General features: G+C 33.4%; 1 protein-coding gene across 4 annotated transcripts in view; it reads left to right on the top strand.

The window, feature by feature from the left end:
- The window catches only part of KMT2E (lysine methyltransferase 2E), an 89,438-nt gene that overhangs the window by 41,463 nt on the left and 27,839 nt on the right, over window positions 1-20,136 (top strand). For 3 of the 4 annotated variants that reach the window (XM_027838504.1, XM_027838505.1, XM_027838503.1), the window contains exons 3-12: window positions 2,731-2,845; window positions 3,508-3,737; window positions 6,713-6,793; window positions 7,889-7,947; window positions 9,366-9,538; window positions 11,693-11,731; window positions 14,038-14,268; window positions 14,360-14,490; window positions 16,826-16,943; window positions 17,796-17,905. In XM_027838504.1, the coding sequence (XP_027694305.1) occupies window positions 2,731-2,845; window positions 3,508-3,737; window positions 6,713-6,793; window positions 7,889-7,947; window positions 9,366-9,538; window positions 11,693-11,731; window positions 14,038-14,268; window positions 14,360-14,490; window positions 16,826-16,943; window positions 17,796-17,905 (1,287 nt within the window). Of the gene's footprint in view, window positions 1-2,730; window positions 2,846-3,507; window positions 3,738-4,220; window positions 4,307-6,712; window positions 6,794-7,888; window positions 7,948-9,365; window positions 9,539-11,692; window positions 11,732-14,037; window positions 14,269-14,359; window positions 14,491-16,825; window positions 16,944-17,795; window positions 17,906-20,136 lie in introns of those variants that run through there. The other variant, XM_027838507.1, reaches the window with a different exon arrangement.

The raw sequence follows: 20,136 nt of genomic DNA, 5'->3' as shown, positions 1-20,136 counted from the left end.
TAAACTTAGAACATAAATACACAATAAGAAAAAGAAACATTATAAACTTAAATATAAGATAAGAAAAGAAAAAAAAGCATTGCCATGTGCACAGCAGAACATTGAGAGGATTCAAAATATACAACAATAAATTTCCTTTTCAAGAAAGCTTATGTAACAAATACTGTACATTGTGTTCAGAACTTTACATCTTTTCTTTGCTTCCTTGTAAATTTTCTTTTGTTCTCTGCTGTGTGCTTTTTACTTTGTTCTCTTCTTTGCCCCTTCTTCTCCATCCCCACCCCTACCCTCAAATCCTTTTATAAATGGTTGGTGGCATAGGTCAAAATGATACAAGTTGATTTTCATTTTCCTGCAGTGTATTGTAGAATAGGGGATTGTGTTCTTATGTCAAGGACTGACTTTGCATCCAAACTGCCACAAACATCACAGGAATTCAACGATAAATTTTATTTTTATATACACACACACACATAAATGTGTTAGACTGTAATTACTTTTTAAATTGTATATAAATTAAGGGTAACATAGTATCTAGTCACACACTTCATATTCAATATTTTAGTGAGCTGCAAAAAAACCCCGATTTCTTAAACAAACTAGAAGATCAAGGAGTGCCATTAAAGTCATTCAATTCAGAAAGTCTTCTAATGGGGAATTTTAATAGGCATTTGAAGAGACATTTAAGACCATATGATGGCTTGAGGGAGGTGGGGTAAGACAATCCAGCATTGTTTGATTTGCTTTTCTGTTGTTGATACTGTTATTTTCCCCCACCATAAATTTCTCTGTAGCAACTTAGGCTAAACTGTAAGTCATTCTTTTGCCTCAGAAACAGTCTTCTTTTTCTAGTGACATATAGATAGTACTGTAAGCTTCACTTTTTTTACTGTATTTTGCAAGGCATAACTAACTTTAAAATGTGTGAACCATCCTTCTTTTGTAGCAAATATTTTCATCTGTTAAGCTCTTTTACTACTTGTTACTTCATATTGTCAAAGTCTTAGAGGTTTGGGGTGGTTGGCACCAAATTCTAAAGATCACAGGAGTGCTAGATAGCATGTATCCTTCCATCCTGGCAATATTTCTTCACTTCACCCCTGTAGTAGTAAATTGTTTCTTTAGAGACTACTTTTTAAATCTTTTATAAGCCATAATTAGGTACAAATTATAAAGCTTTAACTCATCTCTTTTTAATAAAGCAGGTATACTAGAATTAATCCATCCTGCAGTCTTTCAAATAGTCACCTTGAAAAGTTCTCTATTTCAGTAACAGCATTTGATCACAGCATTTTGGAGATGCCTTTACAGCCAGTTTACTAGCCGCACAATAAAGTCTGCGTTTTTAGTTTATATATTCCCCTTTGGGTGCCATTTTTCTGTTGCTGCTATTTGCAATCAAGAAAACCCAGAGAGGGACTGTGTTGGTGGTAGGTGAGAGAGGGAGCTATTTGGAAGGAGCAAATTTAGCAAATGAGGCTCTTGAAAATGTTGGACTGCCTATAGTGTAAGTAGTATTGGGAATACTGGGAATGCTCAAGATAAGGGAGGTATAGTTCATCTTAAAAGTTTTCTACAGGAAATTAATTTTAAAGCATGTTTTAAAAGAAAGGGGAAGATAAAGGCTATCAGGAAAGGGCCATTTTGAAATAGCATGCACAAAACACAGTACCTTCCTTTGTGTCTAGGTGGTTGTGGTGGTCATGTGGATTACCCGGAGAGAGGAAACCAATGTATTATATGATGTGAAAGAGTGGGATCAAAGAATCTGGGTAATAATGAAGGTCGTAGTTTTGTCTGATCTTGGCCAAGGCTGCCTTAGGCAGCCTACAAACTGTCAGAAGAAATAATCTTACCTGATACCTTAAAGGAGCTAAACCAAGGAGCTAACTTTTGTATTGCATGACCTTTTAAACCCACTTCTATGATCAGCAACAACCAAGTCCAGACACCTTCTATGAAGCTGAGGACTATTAATATCCAACAGGCCAACACTTGTGGGCTTACCATAACACTAGCTACTGTTTTCTCCTTGCCAAGTAAAAGCCCTGAACCCCTGGTCTTTTGTGGGGCTACTTATTTCACCACCTGTGTCATAGATCCTTATTATCACTAATGCTTTGGGTATATCAAAATGCATGATTCAAATGCCTCTGCTTTGTAATTTGAAAATATTTCCATCTCTCCTACAACAGTAGGGCTGTTTAAACTTCAGTCCACATCTTGTTGGTCTTTGTTTGATATTAGGTAACTTTTTCATATCAAATGAGGTGAGAGAAGTGCCCTATTTCATCTAAGGTCCAGATGGAATAGACGAGCCTTGTAAAATCTATTAAATAGTAGGCATTATTGTTATTTCACATCAGTTGATTTATAGAAGCTTTCTTCTTTAAACCACTTATTTGTAGAAGTGTATTTTAATATGAATGTTGGACCTTTATGAGCTAACTTACAGTAGATGAGAAAATGAAGGAAATTCAGTTTGATACAACTTCTCTCCTTTCCTCTCCTCTCTCTCTGCCTTTCTCTCCCTTCTCTCTCTTTTCCTTCCTCTCTATATCTCTCTAATTCCTCGTACCCTCTGTCTTATCTTTCACTCATCTTCTATATCACTCTCATTCTTTTGCCTCTTTCTCTTCTGATTGCTTTCTTTATTCTTTCTCTTCCTTTGTTCTCATTTTCTCTCTTCTCTCTTCTTCTATCTGTTGTCTTTTCTCTCTCTCTCCCCAGACCAGAATCCGTAGAAGCTAGCCCTGTGGTAGTTGAGAAATCCAACAGTTACCCACACCAGTTATATACCAGCAGCTCGCATCATTCACACAGTTATATTGGTTTGCCCTATGCGGTAAGTGTCATGCACTTAAAAGTAATCATTTGACATTTTAATTTTTAAATCTGTTAGTTTTGGGAAGATGTTTATAATATGCTTAGTTTGCATATTAAAGTGTTAACTAGTTTGACTTGATTTTGTAGCAGTAGATGAGCTTATAATTTTAAAGGCTAATTGAGGCCATGGAATAATTCAGAGATTTTTCTTTGAGCAGGAACAATGGAAGAAAAAAAAACATCTGAATATTCATAGATTTATGAAAACCTAATCTTAAAAACAGAGCTTAACATCTGGTAATAAAATATGGGCATGTGGCAATATTTGTGATATTATTGCTGCAAATTCTGGCATAGGCTTCATAGTATTTCTGCTCTTTGCAGAGCAAAAGGGAGAGATTTGTGACAAGTGGGGATGTTTTATATTTTTTATTTTGGTGTGGCGTGGCCTGAAGATAAGGTAGTGATAGTGGCATAATCTGGAGGCTCTATGAAAAGATTATCTTTGGAAGAAAGGAATGATAGTTAAATGTCTGGCACAAGTCAGTATTTTAAGTAGAATTTGACAGATTTTATATAAATATGCAAATTGAAGTGATGGGATTGTATCTTAAATAATATTACAGCTTAGTGCATTTCAGTGTTCCAATAAATAATATTGTACTGTTTGTGTTTATCCAGGACCACAATTATGGTGCTCGTCCTCCTCCAACACCTCCAGCTTCTCCTCCTCCATCAGTTCTTATTAGCAAAAATGAAGTAGGCATATTTACTACTACTAATTTTGATGAGACCTCTAGTGCTACCACCATCAGCACATCAGAGGATGGAAGCTATGGTACTGATGTAACCAGGTGCATTTGTGGTTTTACACATGATGATGGCTACATGATCTGTTGTGACAAATGCAGGTAAAATATTTCCCACCATTACTTTGTTTCACAGAATTTCTTCTAACTTTGAATCTTTAGTACGTGGCAGCACAGATAACTTATCACTTTAAAAGAATCTCTAAATTATATGTGATTTTTTTTTTAAAGTGGGAAGCCTGCCACTATTATAATATTGCCTATTTTGCTCTTAGCAAAAGGCCTTATGAAAAAGCTGTAATTAGCTGTTCTAGCCCCACCTTTAATTGGAAAACAGGTGACTGCTTCCAGACTTTGTCCATGTGGCAATAGAATCTTTATAACCAGTTTTAACAACTACAACAGCAATGATAATTTTCACAGCAGTAGGGACAGTTTGTGAATAGCACATAAGTGTTTACTTAAAGATTTGTTTGTACTGTATAGTCAGTTCTTATTTTCCACTTTGGGGGAATTATACTTTTTAAAATTGATGTTTATTTGACCTGACTCTCTTACCTCCTTTTGACTTGCACCTTGCAGCACTCTGGAGTCTCCTTGAACCAGAACCACAGTCTCCCCTCCCCCAACCCTGGTTCAGCCACCAAGAAAGGCCTCCTCCCCTAGAGAAGGTGTGATTGGGACAGAAAGTGGGCTTTTTTTTTTTTTTTTTTTGGTGGGTGGGGAGGATGGAGAAAGGGGATAGGACCTCAGCCTGAGTCCATCCCTTGCATGGGCTGGGGAACAACAGAAGAGTTGAGTAGTGAGGTAGGATGGGAAAGGTGGATAGTTTTGTAGAACTTCCTGAGTCTGGTCTTCATAATGTGACCTTTTTATTTGAATTCAAATGTTGTTAATTCCCAGAACATCAGGATTACAAATATTCAAATGTGAGTATTAAAATACCTTCCAAGTTTTTTTTATTATTATTATTTGTGCTCTTGATCCTTTCCATTACCAAACACGTACAAATCAAGAGTTAATTTTGTTTACATTAAAAATCCAGTCTGATTCTCTTATTTTAGTGTCAAACTTTTGCAAAGAAAGTAAAAATTCAGAACTTAACATTTTCCTTTTGTTAAAAGGTATAACCCCATTCTAAAGAAAATACATATGTGTATATTGTGGCGTATTATAAAGTTGAAAATGTGAATTTCATTTCCTAAGCCTCTTATCCTTATGACAGATTTTAAAATAAATGTTTAGGGAATCAACCTCTTGAGTATTTTTGCTTGCCTTGTCACTTTTAAATCAGCTATTAGAAAATGTTTTTCCTTATAATCTATGCTTCTGTCAGCTTTCTTTATAATAGTGAATATTGTCTGATGTTATAAACAACATGCTTTGTGGTATGTTTTCATTTCATTGCCAAAATCTAAACATTTTTTTCCCCACTTAAATTGTCTACATTGTCATATAGTAAATAGTTCTCAAAGAATTTAACTACAATTAACATTAAATTACATAGGTTAATGATCTATTCTATAGATTATCCATGCTGTGTGATTTTTATCAGATGATCTCAGAGAGGATTCTTGTTGATGTATATTTTTCTTTTTCCTCATTCACTTTTGTGCAGTGAGTCACTGCCTATGTTCATTTTTCAAATGCATACTTCCAGCACTTATAACTTATTCTCAGTTCAGTCCTGTATTTCAGTTGTCTACATATCACCCTTTACATGGGTGTCCTGCTGACAACCAAAACTTACTATGTCAAAAACTGAACACTTTCCCTACTCCTTCAAACAGGTACCACTTCCTAGCTTAGCTTTTATGGTTGGCTGTACTATTGTTCTTCCAGCCTTAAAAGCACAGGACTTCACCATTTGTTCCCCTCTTTTTCTCTTTTCTTTGTGTACCTCCTATCCCCCAAATCTGACCAGTCATCATCCTGCCCCATATTATCTCTAATTTATGGATAATAAATAATAAATGGATAACATTTCTGCACCTACTTTCCCCTTAGTTCAGATATTGCTCATTGCACACTTGGATTATTTCACTGAATAGTTTTACTAAGACAGAAGTTGATGAAACAAATTGTTTAAAAATATAGTTGATAAAGCTGAGTTTTCTCTGCAGGAATAGCCAAGATTTTTATAAACAAGTACAGATATGTGTAATTTAAACAGTCAAGTGTAAGACCTAATAAATATTTTGAAAAGAAAGTGAGATGTTTATTGTCTACCATCAAGTTGTACTAAGTACATTTGGGTGAAGTGATTAAAGAAAATAAATTTGACTTTAGACTTTTTGGAACTTCTCTTAGATTCCTTCTTTCTCCATTGTCACTGTTTTTAATCCTAGTCAGTCATCTTTCACTCATATGAATGATTTCAACAGCCTCCTAACTGATCTTTTTTGCTTCAGGCTTCCCTGCTTCTACTGTTGCTGGATTCTTTGTAAAGCAGAGATTTCAAAAACATATAGTAACCTTCCAGTATTGGGGAGCAGGGGGATGGTGCTTATCTAGATACTCTGATATTTTAAGACCTTACATGATTTTTCAGTTTCTTAAACTCAGATTTAACTAAAAGAGGAATTATTCACCTTATTCTCACTGTCTCCCCAAAAGTACCACAATAATCCCTACTCTGTGCAGGTTGATTGCTTTACTTTCTTCCTATTACTCTGTGTTCATTTCTACCTTCACATTTAGTCTTCACAGTCCCTCACTTCTAGTCTTCCCAAGAAAAATATACTCATAGCTCAAGTTTGATCCTCTCCAACAATTTTTTTTTTTATACTCTGAAGGTTCATCTAGCCATTCTTAAATACCTGTATCTCTTGCGGGTAATTAAATTTAATTTAGCAGGTGATTATATATAATCTTCTACTCTGTTTTATATGGCAAGATTGTAAGCTCCATTGGGGCAGGGACCATGTGATATACTTTTAAAAATTCCTGACAGCACTGTGCTTGGCACATAGTAGGTAATTATTAAATACTTGTTGAATTAAACTTCATATCTTAAGTTTTGAGAGGTCTTTTCTAATAGTAATTTGTTTTCTTTTTTTTTTTTATTTTTTTCAAAGTGTTTGGCAACATATTGACTGCATGGGGATTGATAGGCAGCATATTCCTGATATATATCTGTGTGAACGTTGTCAGCCTAGGTGAGTGGTAGTATGTCTGGTGATATTTATATTAATGGTATTACTCACTTACCAGAAATCAGAATTCTGAACTCAAGAAGTTGATTTATTAAGTCATAGATTCACTGTACAGTGTTACTGGAAGGACACAACCCACCCACCTCCAAAAGAATCCCCAAACTTAAATGTGTCTGTCTTATCTTTGCTATTATTTCCTTTCCCTACTGTATTTCTGTTAAAACCTGAAAATGACCACATTAAAACCAGTTTTAATACATAAAGGTCATGCATACTTTAGTTTAATTACACAGGCTATTAGGAACTAAAGAGTCAGCTAAGGCACTGTACAAATCTGATCATTGTCAAATAGACATTTCTCGGATAGCTGTATGATATTCCAGCAGACAGTGGGGCAAGTGTCTGCTAAGCAAAAATTGGGTAGTTGAATCCTTTGTTTTATTTATAGTGTGGCAAACTAGATGTTACTTGGCAAAGATATTTGGAAAGGCAAATGTCATAAAAGTGAGAAAAGGAAAACAGTAAAAATTTTCTTGGATGATAAAATTATGTTGCTGAAAAGTGTTGAGTTGAATTTTTAAAGGCTTTGAGGAATTGCTATTTCTAAAGAGAACCAAGTAATATTGCTTCTAGCAGCTTAGATATTAGATTATTTGTTCTTAGAGTTTTGATGAACATTTTTAGCGTAGCAGAATGTTTATTCAGGGTAACATTTAAGTACTATTTTATCAAAGTTATTTTTCCTGTATTTACTTTCTAAAACTTTGCTACATTGCTAAATGTTAGTTTGTTACATGCAAGACACAAAGTCTAGAGTTAAGCTTTGATTTTTTCAAAATAAATATCTGTGGATTAAAATAAAGCTCACTAAATAGAGATCGACCACATAGAAGGGCATGCATAGTGCATTTTATATGAAGCCAATTCTATAAAATAAGTTCTTTTAAGGCTTAGTATTTTTTAAGCAGGTAAGTTTCGTTCATATCCATATCCATAGATACACATTATATATGTGTGTGTGTATGTATGTGTCTGCATACATACACCAGAGTAGTTTTATGATGAACTAATTATCTAATTTTTTTGTGTGTGTGTTAGGAGTTTGGATAAAGAGAGGGCTGTGCTGCTACAACGCCGGAAAAGGGAAAATATGTCAGGTGTGTAAAAATGGAAAGAGAAATTGTAAAATTTTATGCTCTGCTATGCTGGATGTAAGTCTCTTGGATTGAGAAGATTGAGAAATGATATATTTGAAACACATCCTATTAAAAAATATCTGATCTTGATTTTTAATCTTGAGAGTATTTTAAATACACATAAATGAGATATTTTGGCTTATTTTGACTTGCAGCTATACAACTATAAATATTCTTTATTATTGTGTTTCCTGGTGTGGTTTTTGTGCAGCCTTACTGTATCATCAGTTTTCTTTAAGAGTGATAAAGTTTTGGGGGATTTTTTTGTTGTTTTCTTCTTAATTCTCAAAAACTATTCATTTTTTGAAAATTAACTATAGGTCTTGTTGGCCAGGACTTTAATCATTTAAATAACAGTTTACATCAAAGATTTTGATCTCAGGACCTTTTTATTTTCTTAAAAATTATTGAGAACCCTAAAGATCTTTTGTTTATGTGAATTATATCTATCAATTTTATTGTATGTTAATTAAAACTGATAATTTTTAAAATATGTTAATTCATTTAAAAATAATAAACCCATTACATTGTTACAAATAACATTTTTATTTAAAAATTATTTTCAAAAGCAAAAATAGTGAGAAGATTGGCACTGTTTTACATACATGTCTTTCATATCTGGCTTAATAAAAGACAGTTGGATTCTCATATCTACTCACATCTACATATTCATTCTGTTGCAGTGTATTGTTTTGAAGAAAATTCTGCTTCACATGGGTATGTAGTTGGAAAACAGAAGAGTATTTTAATAGGCAAATAATGACTTGATATTATTATGAGAATAATTTTGACTTCGGGGACCCTCCAGGGGTTCAAGGACCACACTGTGAGAAACTGGTGGTCTAGCATGATCCTTTTATCAGTGAATAAACTGAGATTCATGAAATCTTAAATAGCTTGGTCAAGGTCACACAGCTATTAAATGGGAGAGCAGGCAACAAAAATTCATGTCTTGTGACTCCCAAGACTATTGTTCTTTATACTGTGCCATACTTCCTCTGATCCAAAAGTAATGTTTGTGTAATTTCATTTACAAAAGGATTTTTCCCTTCAAAAGACTATTTTTAAAATATGGTAGTGTGCGACCTTCAGTGGATTTTAAATGAATTACATTTGTTTTTATTTATATTTTGCATTTCAAGGGGGAAAAAATCTTTTATGCAAAGTAAAGTATGCTGCCTATAGTAGTATACTAGCATTTTTGGGTTAAAGTGAGAGAATGACTCTTAAATGTTTTCTTTTGTTTTAAAGAAATTATATGGTTTCAGAATTCTAGAAGTGTTGAGAGCTTTTAGTGTATAATATGGACTAATAGTTTTATTTTTAGACGTTACATTGAGGGAGATATTAAATTTATTATTTTAATTTTGAATTTAAAGATGGTGATACCAGTGCAACAGAGAGTGGCGATGAGGTTCCTGTGGAATTATATACTGCATTTCAGCATACACCAACAACGATAACTTTAACTGCTGCGAGAGTTACCAAGGTCAATGATAAGAAAAGGAAAAAAAGTGGGGAAAAAGAACAAAATATTTCAAAATGCAAAAAAGTAAGTTATATTGGACAACTCTTATGACAAAGAAAATTTGCATATTATTGCAGAAAAAAGCATAGGTATGTGGCTGCAACTGCTTTGTTGAAAAACAATCATTATAAGTTTATCAGTGGTTTAATTTTTCCTGTGAGGGATTTTCATGTTAACTATATAATTTAGTTATTAGTAAAGTCTTTCAAGAGATTGATGAACAGTAAAATGATTATAAGCCACTTTATTATAATAGCTTACATTTATATAGCACTTTAGGTTTTTATAAAGTGCTTTATAATATTTATTTACAGTGTTTAATAATAAAGGTTTCTAATATTCAGTGAAACATTTTTTCACAATACTGCATATCGAATTTATGTTAAACATGTAGAAATTTTGTAGGTCTTAGTAATCATTCTGGAAGAATTCCTTTTAAAATTCATTTAACTTAAAATGGCACCGTCACTTTTTGAATTTCTCTTCTGGTACCCAAGTATGGCAATTTGGCATACATTACAGCATTTTTTTATATTGCTAATTTTAGTTTTTCATTGTCAGATTTTTGCTTTTCTAAAAAGTCTCGTGGAAAAATTTAAGTGCTATCACCATTGTAAGTTTATATTCCTGTATATGTTCCCAAATGCTTTATTTAAGTATTTATCTAAAGCCACCTTGTTTTGCTATTTATGTAAAGGCATATTTTTAGGGTAAAGTTCAATCCATCTTCATATATATTTTACTTCAGGTGGGGTGTGAGGGTTATTGCTAATCCCACTATGTGAAACATCATGATGTTAAAAAATGAGGGTATAGAATTCTAATTTTTGTTGAGATATTCTTGGCAAATTGGGGATAAAATTGAATATATTTAGAAGAAACTAATGGGTTGTAGGGGTTTTTTTTAGCTTAGTGTTATTTGTGGTTGGTAAATATGAAAGTAAAATTTCTTTGAATAGTTGATGTCTAAGAAAAGCAATAAAAGAAAAACTATACTTCCGCTAACCTTTGTGACTTATTTATAGTATATAATACTTGATGATTCAGAAATTGAAAATCCATGAGAAAAGTTTAAAGCACTAGAATAATGTAGTTAACCATTGAGACATATATACTCTAAAGTTTTTCACTTTTGTTCCTTTTGCTGTTTCTATTTCCTTTACTCCCTCTAACTGTAAGCTCTTTTTTTTTTCTTTACTATGTTGTATGTCCACCTGCCTAGTCAATGTCTCTATCCAAACTCACCAAATTCTATTCCTTGGCAAGATCAGTTCCCTGTTTCTGACTTCACTGTCTCTATCAGCAATACCACCAGTTCTCTATGTCATTCAGTTTTGAAACCTTGGTGTCATCTCTGATTGTTGTTCACTTTCATTTTCATAACCATTTAGTCACTAGATTCTGCTGCATTTTCCTTTTCAAATATATTATAGCCATTCATCCTTATTGCTGTTTTGCTAGTTCAAGCCCTTAACCATCTAATGATTGCTGCAGAGGCATTCTGCTTGGTATTCTTGACTCCAGTTTTTCTCTCTCCAGTTCATCCTTTATTCTATCTCCTTAAACATAGCTTTAATTTTGTCACTCTTGTTTAAAAGATCCATTTTATAGTGACTTCAGAATGCTTGAACTGGGGTTTCCTATCCTGTCCTTCAAAATCCTCTGTAATATGACTTTAACTTACAATTATCTGGCCTTATATAATACTCCAATCCTGATTTTACACCCTTTGCTCTAAGCAAACTGGTCTCTTTTCCCAAGAATATATCGTGTTTACTCTTGCGACAGTGCTTTTGATCATGTTCTTCCCCATGCTTAGGATAGCTGTACTTCTCCCTCTTCCTTACTTAAGTCCTACAACTTATGCCTAACCTCCATGATGCCATCTTTAACTAATCCAGCTCTCAATTATCTCATTTCCTTCAAAACATAGAATATAAATAGTCTGTGCCACAGTTTAGGATTTAATTATATTCTGTCCTGTATTATGTGCAGCCATTTGTTCATCTTAATTCCCCAATTAGATTTCAAGCTCCTTGGTATCAGATATTAATCATGTCTTTTAGCTGTGTTCCCCATAATGTCTAGCATCCTGCAGAGTATGTCTTCAGTGCTCTGTTAATATTTAAATTTTAAAGTTTGAATACATCTAATCTATAACATCTGTCTTTATTTTAGTCTTTTCGTGAAGGATCTAGGAAATCGTCAAGAGTTAAGGTAAATACATTTTTAAAGTTCACACCTATGCAATTAACCAATTCAAAGGATATTTAGTTGTTTATCTAGAACCTTTACTTCTCCTTACGTCTACTGTTCATTACTCATACTTTCACCGGAAGGTGTACTAGAGATATAAAAAGATTTTCAGTGTTAATAGCACTCTTTAAAATTTGGTAAGAGTAAGGGGAGAGTAGCGTAAGCTACTTTAAACTTTTAGCTAAAATTAGTGGTATCATATTTTTTTGGGTCACCTGCATTTCCATTACCCATATTTTCCCTGTCTCATCACAAATAATTGTCATTTTTATCATTACATAATCAATTATACTTGGAATGTAAATTTTGTCATCTTTTGCTTAAATAATCTTTTAGCAAATTTAGTCATTTACTTTGTTTTTAAATCTTGAATTAGTTGGACTATTTCCCCTTTATACAATTTTGAGCAAGACAACGTAGGCTGATTTTCTCTTGGCAATTAATAAGTAGGAAAAATGTATTTTTAGTGTACAATTTAAAATTCTAATGGGATGTAGTTTAAAGAAGAGTTTATTATAGGTTGAAGAAATTGCCTTGTTTCTAGGTAGATAGACGACTCTGGACCCAACTTTTAACCTATTCTATTATTGCAGATCTTTAATTTTGTTCTAGTTTTGAGAGCAGGGTTTAGAGTTTTTCATTCTTAATATTAGTAACTTTAATTTTATATCACATATGAGTTATACTTTAAGAAACACATTTTACTTCTTACTTTAAATTTATATAACATATATTCTTTCCTTAAATTGGATACCCTATATTAAAAACTTTGTATCATGTTGTTAGATCCATTTTAAATGGGCTGAAAGTTGTATGTATAAATTAATTACATAAAAGATATTCCATGTCATTAATACTGTTAGTAAATTTTAAGATATTAAAAATAGGAATACTTCTTGCTTTGGTATTCTTTGTGATCTATGTATCATTCTTATATTATGATTATGATAATGTAGGTAAAATTACAAATGTGTGCAGGTATTTCAAAGGTGCCAGTTGTTTATAGTGCCAATGGCAAAGACTTAAAATATATATAGGATGGTCACTCAGAGTTATATAGGTTAGTGTCATATTTGTCATCTGGTAATTTTTTTAATGCATTACAAAGCTGGCACAGGATATTCAGTCCATGTGCAATTTTAAGCTTTTGTGTTTATCATAACTGAAATAAATTGAATGCTATTCTCACTTCTAATATGAGTTTAAATCTGTGTAGTCATAGAATAGTTTCTTTCAATATTCTTCAGTTTTTCTTCACAGGAAAGAAAATACTTGTAATTTATAATCCTGTATAATTACTTAATATTGTAGTTTTGAGTCACTAAATATGATTTTAAATTTTCACAGATTTCCGTCTTACATACTAAGTTCATAAAGCCCATGTTGTATGGTAAAACTTCACTAAGATTCCATGTATAAATCTGCCCCCCATTTGTCTTTAAACATTTTAATACACTGAAGAAGGTTGAGTGTTCTGTTTCATCTGCCATTTATGAGTCTAATCTTGTCTGGTTACATAATTTAATTTCAACTTTCAAAGAAATGCAATTTATAGGAATATAGCCAAGCTTAGAGGTCTGTGACAGGGATTTTTACTATTTCACATTTGGCCACGAGATGTAGATTTCCAACCTTTGAATTGAACACTTTTAACACATTTATTCAAAATATACTTTGGCTTATAACAAATTTTTAGATTTTAAGCATGTGATGTAATCAGTTTGTCTCTTACCTACAGTATACAGGTTGATAGTTTTTCAGATCAAGTTGTAAAGAAATGGATGTGAATTTTAAATAGATTTGTGATAACTTTTAAAGGTGGCTGTGTGGGTGTGTGAATGTGAGAAAGAGAAAGAGATCAAGTACTGGAAGTTTCTGGCACTGGTAGAAACAGAAATGGCATAGTTGCCATTAGCTGCTGCACTATTACAGGTAGACATATTGGGGCACACAGATGACTTGAGCACTGAACAGTTGTTATCCTTGCCTGTCTTGTCCATATCCTTTCAGCTTTCTCTACACCCTTGCTACATTGTTAGGATGTTGCTATAACTACTGTGTTACTAACTACTATACTATACTACTATATTCTTTTTAGCAGTGCTGCTTTAGGAAACAAAAATCATTTTCCTAATCTCGTAGATGATTTCTGTGTTTATAGTTAGTATATTCTCATGGATTATATCTGTTTTTATAGTATGTAGTTAGCACTTGAATTCCTATTAAATGTAAATGTTATAGTAAATTTGCTGTGATCTTTTTTCTAGGGTTCAGCTCCAGAGATTGAGCCTTCTGATGGATCAAACTTTGGATGGGAGACTAAAATCAAAGCTTGGATGGATCGTTATGAGGAAGCAAATAATAACCAATACAGTGAAGGTGTCCAGAGAGAGGCACAAAGAATAGCTTTACGATTAGGCAGTGGAAATGATAAGAAAGAGATGAATAACAAATCAGAATCAAATGCCAGCAGTCTGATCTTCAAGCCCCCTGTAGAGGTAACTGAAAAATTGGATAAAAACTTGTACTTTCACTTGCTAATAATTTCTAAGCTGATTCTATTTAAAATTTAATTTTGACATTTTTTAGAGCTACATACAAAAGAATAAGAAAATTCTGAAATCTGCCAAAGATTTGCCTCCTGATGCCCTTATTATTGAATACAGAGGGAAGTTTATGCTAAGAGAACAGTTTGAAGCAAATGGATATTTCTTTAAGAGGTACATATTTAATTTATTATTATTGTTTTTGTCTTTGGTATTTTCCTTAAACTAAATTTATCAATTTACTTTGAAATGAACTGTTTAAAATATCTGACTTTTTAACCAGCACTAATTTATTTATAACTACTTTTTTCCCAATTTTCTTAATGGTTAAAACTGCCCAGTTTGAAATAATAATGAAAGCAGATCTGTGTTTGCTAATGACTTGCTTTGTGACCTTGAGCAGATCCTTTCATTTCTCCAAGAGGGTGGTAGTTCTCAAAGATCATGCAACAGAATTTGCACCCCACATTCAGATTCTTCATTCTACAGCCTCTGCCCCCAATTATAGTTTACTGACTGGGCTTCCTGGCTTAGCAGTCTGAAAGGTCATGCAATAGCTTCTTTATCCTCAAAGACTTAAAACTATATATTCACCTACAGGCCTGGGTAATGGGTTTGAAGGCCCAACTGTGTAGGAACTTTTTTATTTGTAGTTTAAATTTTCATTGTGCTTTGATTGCTTTACTCAACTCTGAGAAAAAAAATCAAAATAAGGTTGAGAGGCATTCCAAGTTTCTTCAACTAGAAACTAAGAGGGTTGAACAAGTATAAATTCTAAGGTCATTAAAACTCTTTAAGATTATGAGGTGATATCTAAAGGAACGATTTATAAAAAGCAATTTAAAATATTTTACTTTAGTAAGGCTATCCCTTAATAGAGTTTTAGCTAGCTTCTACTTGTCTTAATAACCAAATTAAAATGGTATCTATAGAAAATAATAAGAGGGGGGAGGCTATTATAAGTAATTCTTGGTGTTTTTTGTTATTTGTTTTGTTTTTGTCTTCATTTTGAGACTTTGTCTCTTGGTCTCAATGAAATAGAAGTTCAGGTGCCATTCATGGGCCCAGTACCACTAATGATTGACACTAGGCTCTTGACCTACTTCATTTCTGACCTAGGCCTATTTACTTCCTTAGGCTACTTGCCAACCCCCTGTTCCCAGGGCTTGTACTATATTGATGCTAGACTCTGACACCTGATCTGACCAGCCCCTTATAGCTCTGAATTTCTAAGATCAAGAGATCCTTGAGACTCAGTCTTGCCAGTAGTAGGGGTTACAGATGTGTGGCACCACACCTAGCGCAATCCTCACTGTTAGGGAGCCTGGTCCAAAAGCTATGCAGTTCTTTCATATCATAAACTACAGCATTGGAAGATGATAGTAGGAGTTACCATCAGTAGGCCCCAATCATATATTTTCTAAACTGAGTGGGGCAAAATCTGGCACTGTTGACTCTTCCATGATGCTGACAAAGAATGAGAGTCACATTTTGAGTCACTTTTCTCAAACTTTTGATTCTTCAAAGCCTGAATAATACGTAGTCGTATGCAGTTTTGACTGTTTTGAATCTCATGTCCTCCAGAAGTGTAGAGATTATGATTCATTGGCAGCTATCATCTCATTAACTTCTGGGAATTTCAGTAGGATGTAGTTGCATGGGTCCCAGGTCATTGCTTGTTTCTTGAGTATTTTAACCAGTAATTAAGTTTTAAGTCCCTTTGCCTAGCGGATACCCCCTAATTATTCATTGTTTCTTATTACATGTGCTTGCTAATTGTTAATCTGTTAGTTCCATATATACAGATGTGCCATGCCTTGTGTTGCATATGTAGATGTATGTGATCTATAAAGTCATTTTAATTGCACTAAAAAGATTCGATGTAAAAATATCCTTTGGTGATTGCTTCTTCAACGGGGTATACTAACTCAGTAATTTATTCTTGTAAACTCTGGATTTCCAGATGTGTGTTTTGCTTAAGGTAAAGTACATATGTACATCAATAGTAGAATCCTTTATAGTTAACATTACCTTATGGCTAAATTTACCAGAGCTATTTCTATATTCTAAGAGCTTATATGAAGAAAAAAATTTATTCTATGTTCTTGGCAGTACAGAGGAAAAGAGAATTTTCATTAAATACATGTTTATTCTTTAATTTTCCCCATTTTTTTTCTCCATCTTGAACATAAACTACTTAAGTTAGAGTCTCAAAATACCCATCAAATCCAAACATGACACACGTACGAGTCCGGGGAGAAGGGAGGTGGCTGATGTGTTCATGATAGTTTTTGTCTTATGTTTCTTTTTTAATTCTTATACATAGGAAATGAGGCTACTAGAAACTTATTCATCCCATTAAAATGAGCCACCTCTCGCTAATATTCATTATCACTATTATTTTAATTTTCCTTTGCAACAAATTAGACCTAATCAGAACATGAATTTTTGAAATGTAATAATTTGCCGTGTTAAAATGCCGGTAAATGATAGCACTTTTCCTTTGCAGGCCATATCCTTTTGTTCTGTTCTACTCTAAATTTCACGGGCTAGAAATGTGTGTTGATGCAAGGACTTTTGGAAATGAGGCTCGATTCATTAGGCGTTCTTGTACACCAAATGCAGAGGTAGGTTGTTTTTGTGGTTTTAAATATAGAAGTAATATTTTGACTCCTTAAAATCATTCTTAAATGACTGACCTGCTGTTGTGCACAGTTTTTCAGCTGAAAATGATATCTTATTTACTAGATATGTGCAACTTTTCATGGATTTTTTCATTAAAGAGGTTGTGTTGACACTTTTCTTTTAATTGTGCCTTTTCATCTTTTAGTGCCCTCACAAAAACATAAGGACACTTGTGGTATGATAATTACAAAGAAGTATATTTATTCTAGGTCATCTAGTTCATTCTCCATAAAGTTTGTGATCTGATTTGGTACCTTACCAGATGGTGGCAGATAGCATAGTATAAAAGAAGGGGGAGCGCAGGATTTAGAGTCAGACAGAACTGGGTTCAAGCCCTTGCTCTTCCCCTTACTACTACCCCCTTCCCTTGTAAGTCATTTAACCTATTAGCTTCAATTTTCCTTATCTGTAAAATGAGGAGGTTGTTGAACTATATGATCTCTAAGATGCTTTTCAGTTCTAAAATCTTAGGATGGTCCTGTAAGGATAAAAACTGCATAAAGATTTAGGCAAGAAGATTTTTATGGTTTATATAAATAGGTTTTTTTTAAGTGTCAGTTAATTAAGCTAAGTTACTAATTATGATTATACTAATATGACTGATTTATAAGCCAGCATAAAATCAGGTTCATTATTTCATTAAATTTCAGTCTTTTCAAGGAACCTAGCTTAATGAACAGACATAGACTTTTTTTTAACATATGTTTCTTCAATGAATATTTGTCTGGATTTTATTTGGATAAAAATATTTTTTAAAAATTGTGGACTAAGCTTCATTTTTATTTGCTCTCTAGGTGAGGCATGTCATTGAAGATGGAACCATTCATCTTTATATTTACTCCATCCAAAGCATTCCAAAGGGAACTGAAATTACTATTGCTTTTGATTTTGACTATGGAAATTGGTACGTGTAAGAGTTACCATTTTGCATATATGTTTTTAAAATAGTCACAGGACTTGAGTAATAAACTATATGTAGTTACTACTTAACTATTTCTAATGTAATCAATTAAGATTTTTTTGTGATGGGTTTCAAAAAAGTGCTCCTACTCTACCATTAGTAAAAGACTAAGGGATAGCTTTCTCAATTATCATTGCTTTAATCATAATGAAGCACATTTTTATTCATTAAAAGTAATTTTAATAATTGAAAGTAATTTAGTGCCTTTTTTAATCCATAGATAGTTATCATTCTTTGAATACCATTAGCGTGTCAGAGTGATTTTTTTTTAGGTTTTGTTATTTGTCTTGTACATAGAAGAAGGGAATGAAAGGATTTAGATTCCTTGAAAAGGTGGTCCATCTAATTTGTGAAACATCAAGAATCTATTGATTTTTGTTCTGTATAAAAGCCATTCAAAAGAAAAAAGCATATAAATATTTTTATCCAATACAGTATCTGGGAATGACTTATCTTTCTTTAAAAGAAAGGAAAGAGTGCTTAATTCTATTAAAAATACTTTAAGCAAAAATACTTTTAATTCCTGTGCTTTCCAGTTTTAGATGACAGTAACCATAAATTTTTCAGTAAAAAAAAAAAATCCTTTTTGTCTTAAAGAAAGGTGAGGTGGAGTTTCATTTGGCTTTGGCATTAGGAAGATCCACCCCTGACTCATACTGGCAGTGTGACTCTAGATAAATCACCTAATCACTCAATGCCTCGGGCCACTCTAAGATTATAAATTGCAGAGAAAGTGCCTGTCTACATTGGTAAATTTAAAGCTTCAACTGAAATTTCTTTATACTGATAAAATCCCAAGTCAAGTCTCCTCCTCTCCTTCACTCTTCCCCTACCTCCAAGTAATCAAGTGTCCTAGGGCTAGCAGAAGTACCAAGGATTGGGAATTAAAATACTCCCTATAAAAATACTGTTAAGGGGGCAGCTAGGTGGCGAAGTGGATAGAGCACCGGCCCTGAAGTCAGGAGGACCTGAGTTCAAATGTGGCCTCAGACCAAACACTAGACACTTACTAGCTGTGTGACCCTGGGCAAGTCACTTAACCCCAATTGCCTAAAAATATAAAATAAAAATACTGTTAAACCAGTACACAGATACTTTGTCAGTGGGGGATAAAGTTGACTCATTTACGGAAAGAGATATTTTTTGAAAAGTTTAGGGATTTCTGGACTCTGCTACCATAATTTCTTTTCTTTTTTTGGCGGGGGGAGGGCGGTGAGGCAATTGGGGTTAAGTGACTTGCCCAGAGTCATGCAGCTAGTGAGTGTTATGTGTCTGAGACCAGATTTGAACTCAGATTATTCTGACCCCAGGATCGGTGCTCTATCCACTGCACCACCTAGCTGCCCTTACCATAATTTCTTAAACAACAAAAAAGAACTAAATCTCTTTGCCTTCTCCTCAGTTTAATTGATAATACTGTGATGGAAAGTTGAAGCTTTTAATGATTTTTAATGACTTTTAATGATTCTCTCAGTTCTCTGCCACCTTAAATGTCACAGTTGAACGTGAGCAGAAATGGTAGAAAAAAAGATGCTGGTAGTGCAACCATATTTTAAATTTGGTGTTCTGTAAGAACATTTGAGATCTTGACAAACCAATTCAAGAAGTATTAGCATCCCAGAATTATGACTGAAGACTACAAAATAGTAAAGGTAAATGTAGATGGAGGTAAAAATCAAATTTGATTTTCCTCAATTTCATACCTTTTTTTTCTTGTTCTGTTAAAGGTTTCTTGTAGCTTACATCTCCCCTTCTCAAAATGGATTGCTGGCAATACTTCTAGAGCAGATAACTTGGATGTCTTTTATCAGAAATTGAGTAGCCTAGTACTAAAGCATTATACTTGGCCTATCTCTCTGTATCAGAGAATCTAGGAAGAGATGTGGCGCAAAACAGAACCCTGATACTGTTTCATTATTCACTGTCATAGTTGGTAACTTTTTTTTTTTGCTTTGCTCTTTCTTCCTTAGTTTTATGAAAATAGGGCTTCAGAGCAATAAATAGTCTTCAGCAGTACTTCACAGATAGTAGACATTCTGACTTGATGTACAAGGTGTCATAGAAGTCTTAATGCAGTTTTAAACTATTAAAATTTAAAACTGCACTAAGACTTGGGATATCTTTCTGTAGCAAATTCAACTTTCTCTACATATTCTTTTGACTTGTTCACTTTG

Source organism: Vombatus ursinus, unplaced genomic scaffold (genome assembly GCF_900497805.2).
Source record: "Vombatus ursinus unplaced genomic scaffold, bare-nosed wombat genome assembly UNPS02014830.1, whole genome shotgun sequence".
Lineage (NCBI taxonomy): Eukaryota > Metazoa > Chordata > Mammalia > Diprotodontia > Vombatidae > Vombatus > Vombatus ursinus.
The sequence above is the reverse complement of the archived record's forward strand: the minus strand, read 5'-3'. Positions and strand labels throughout refer to the sequence as shown.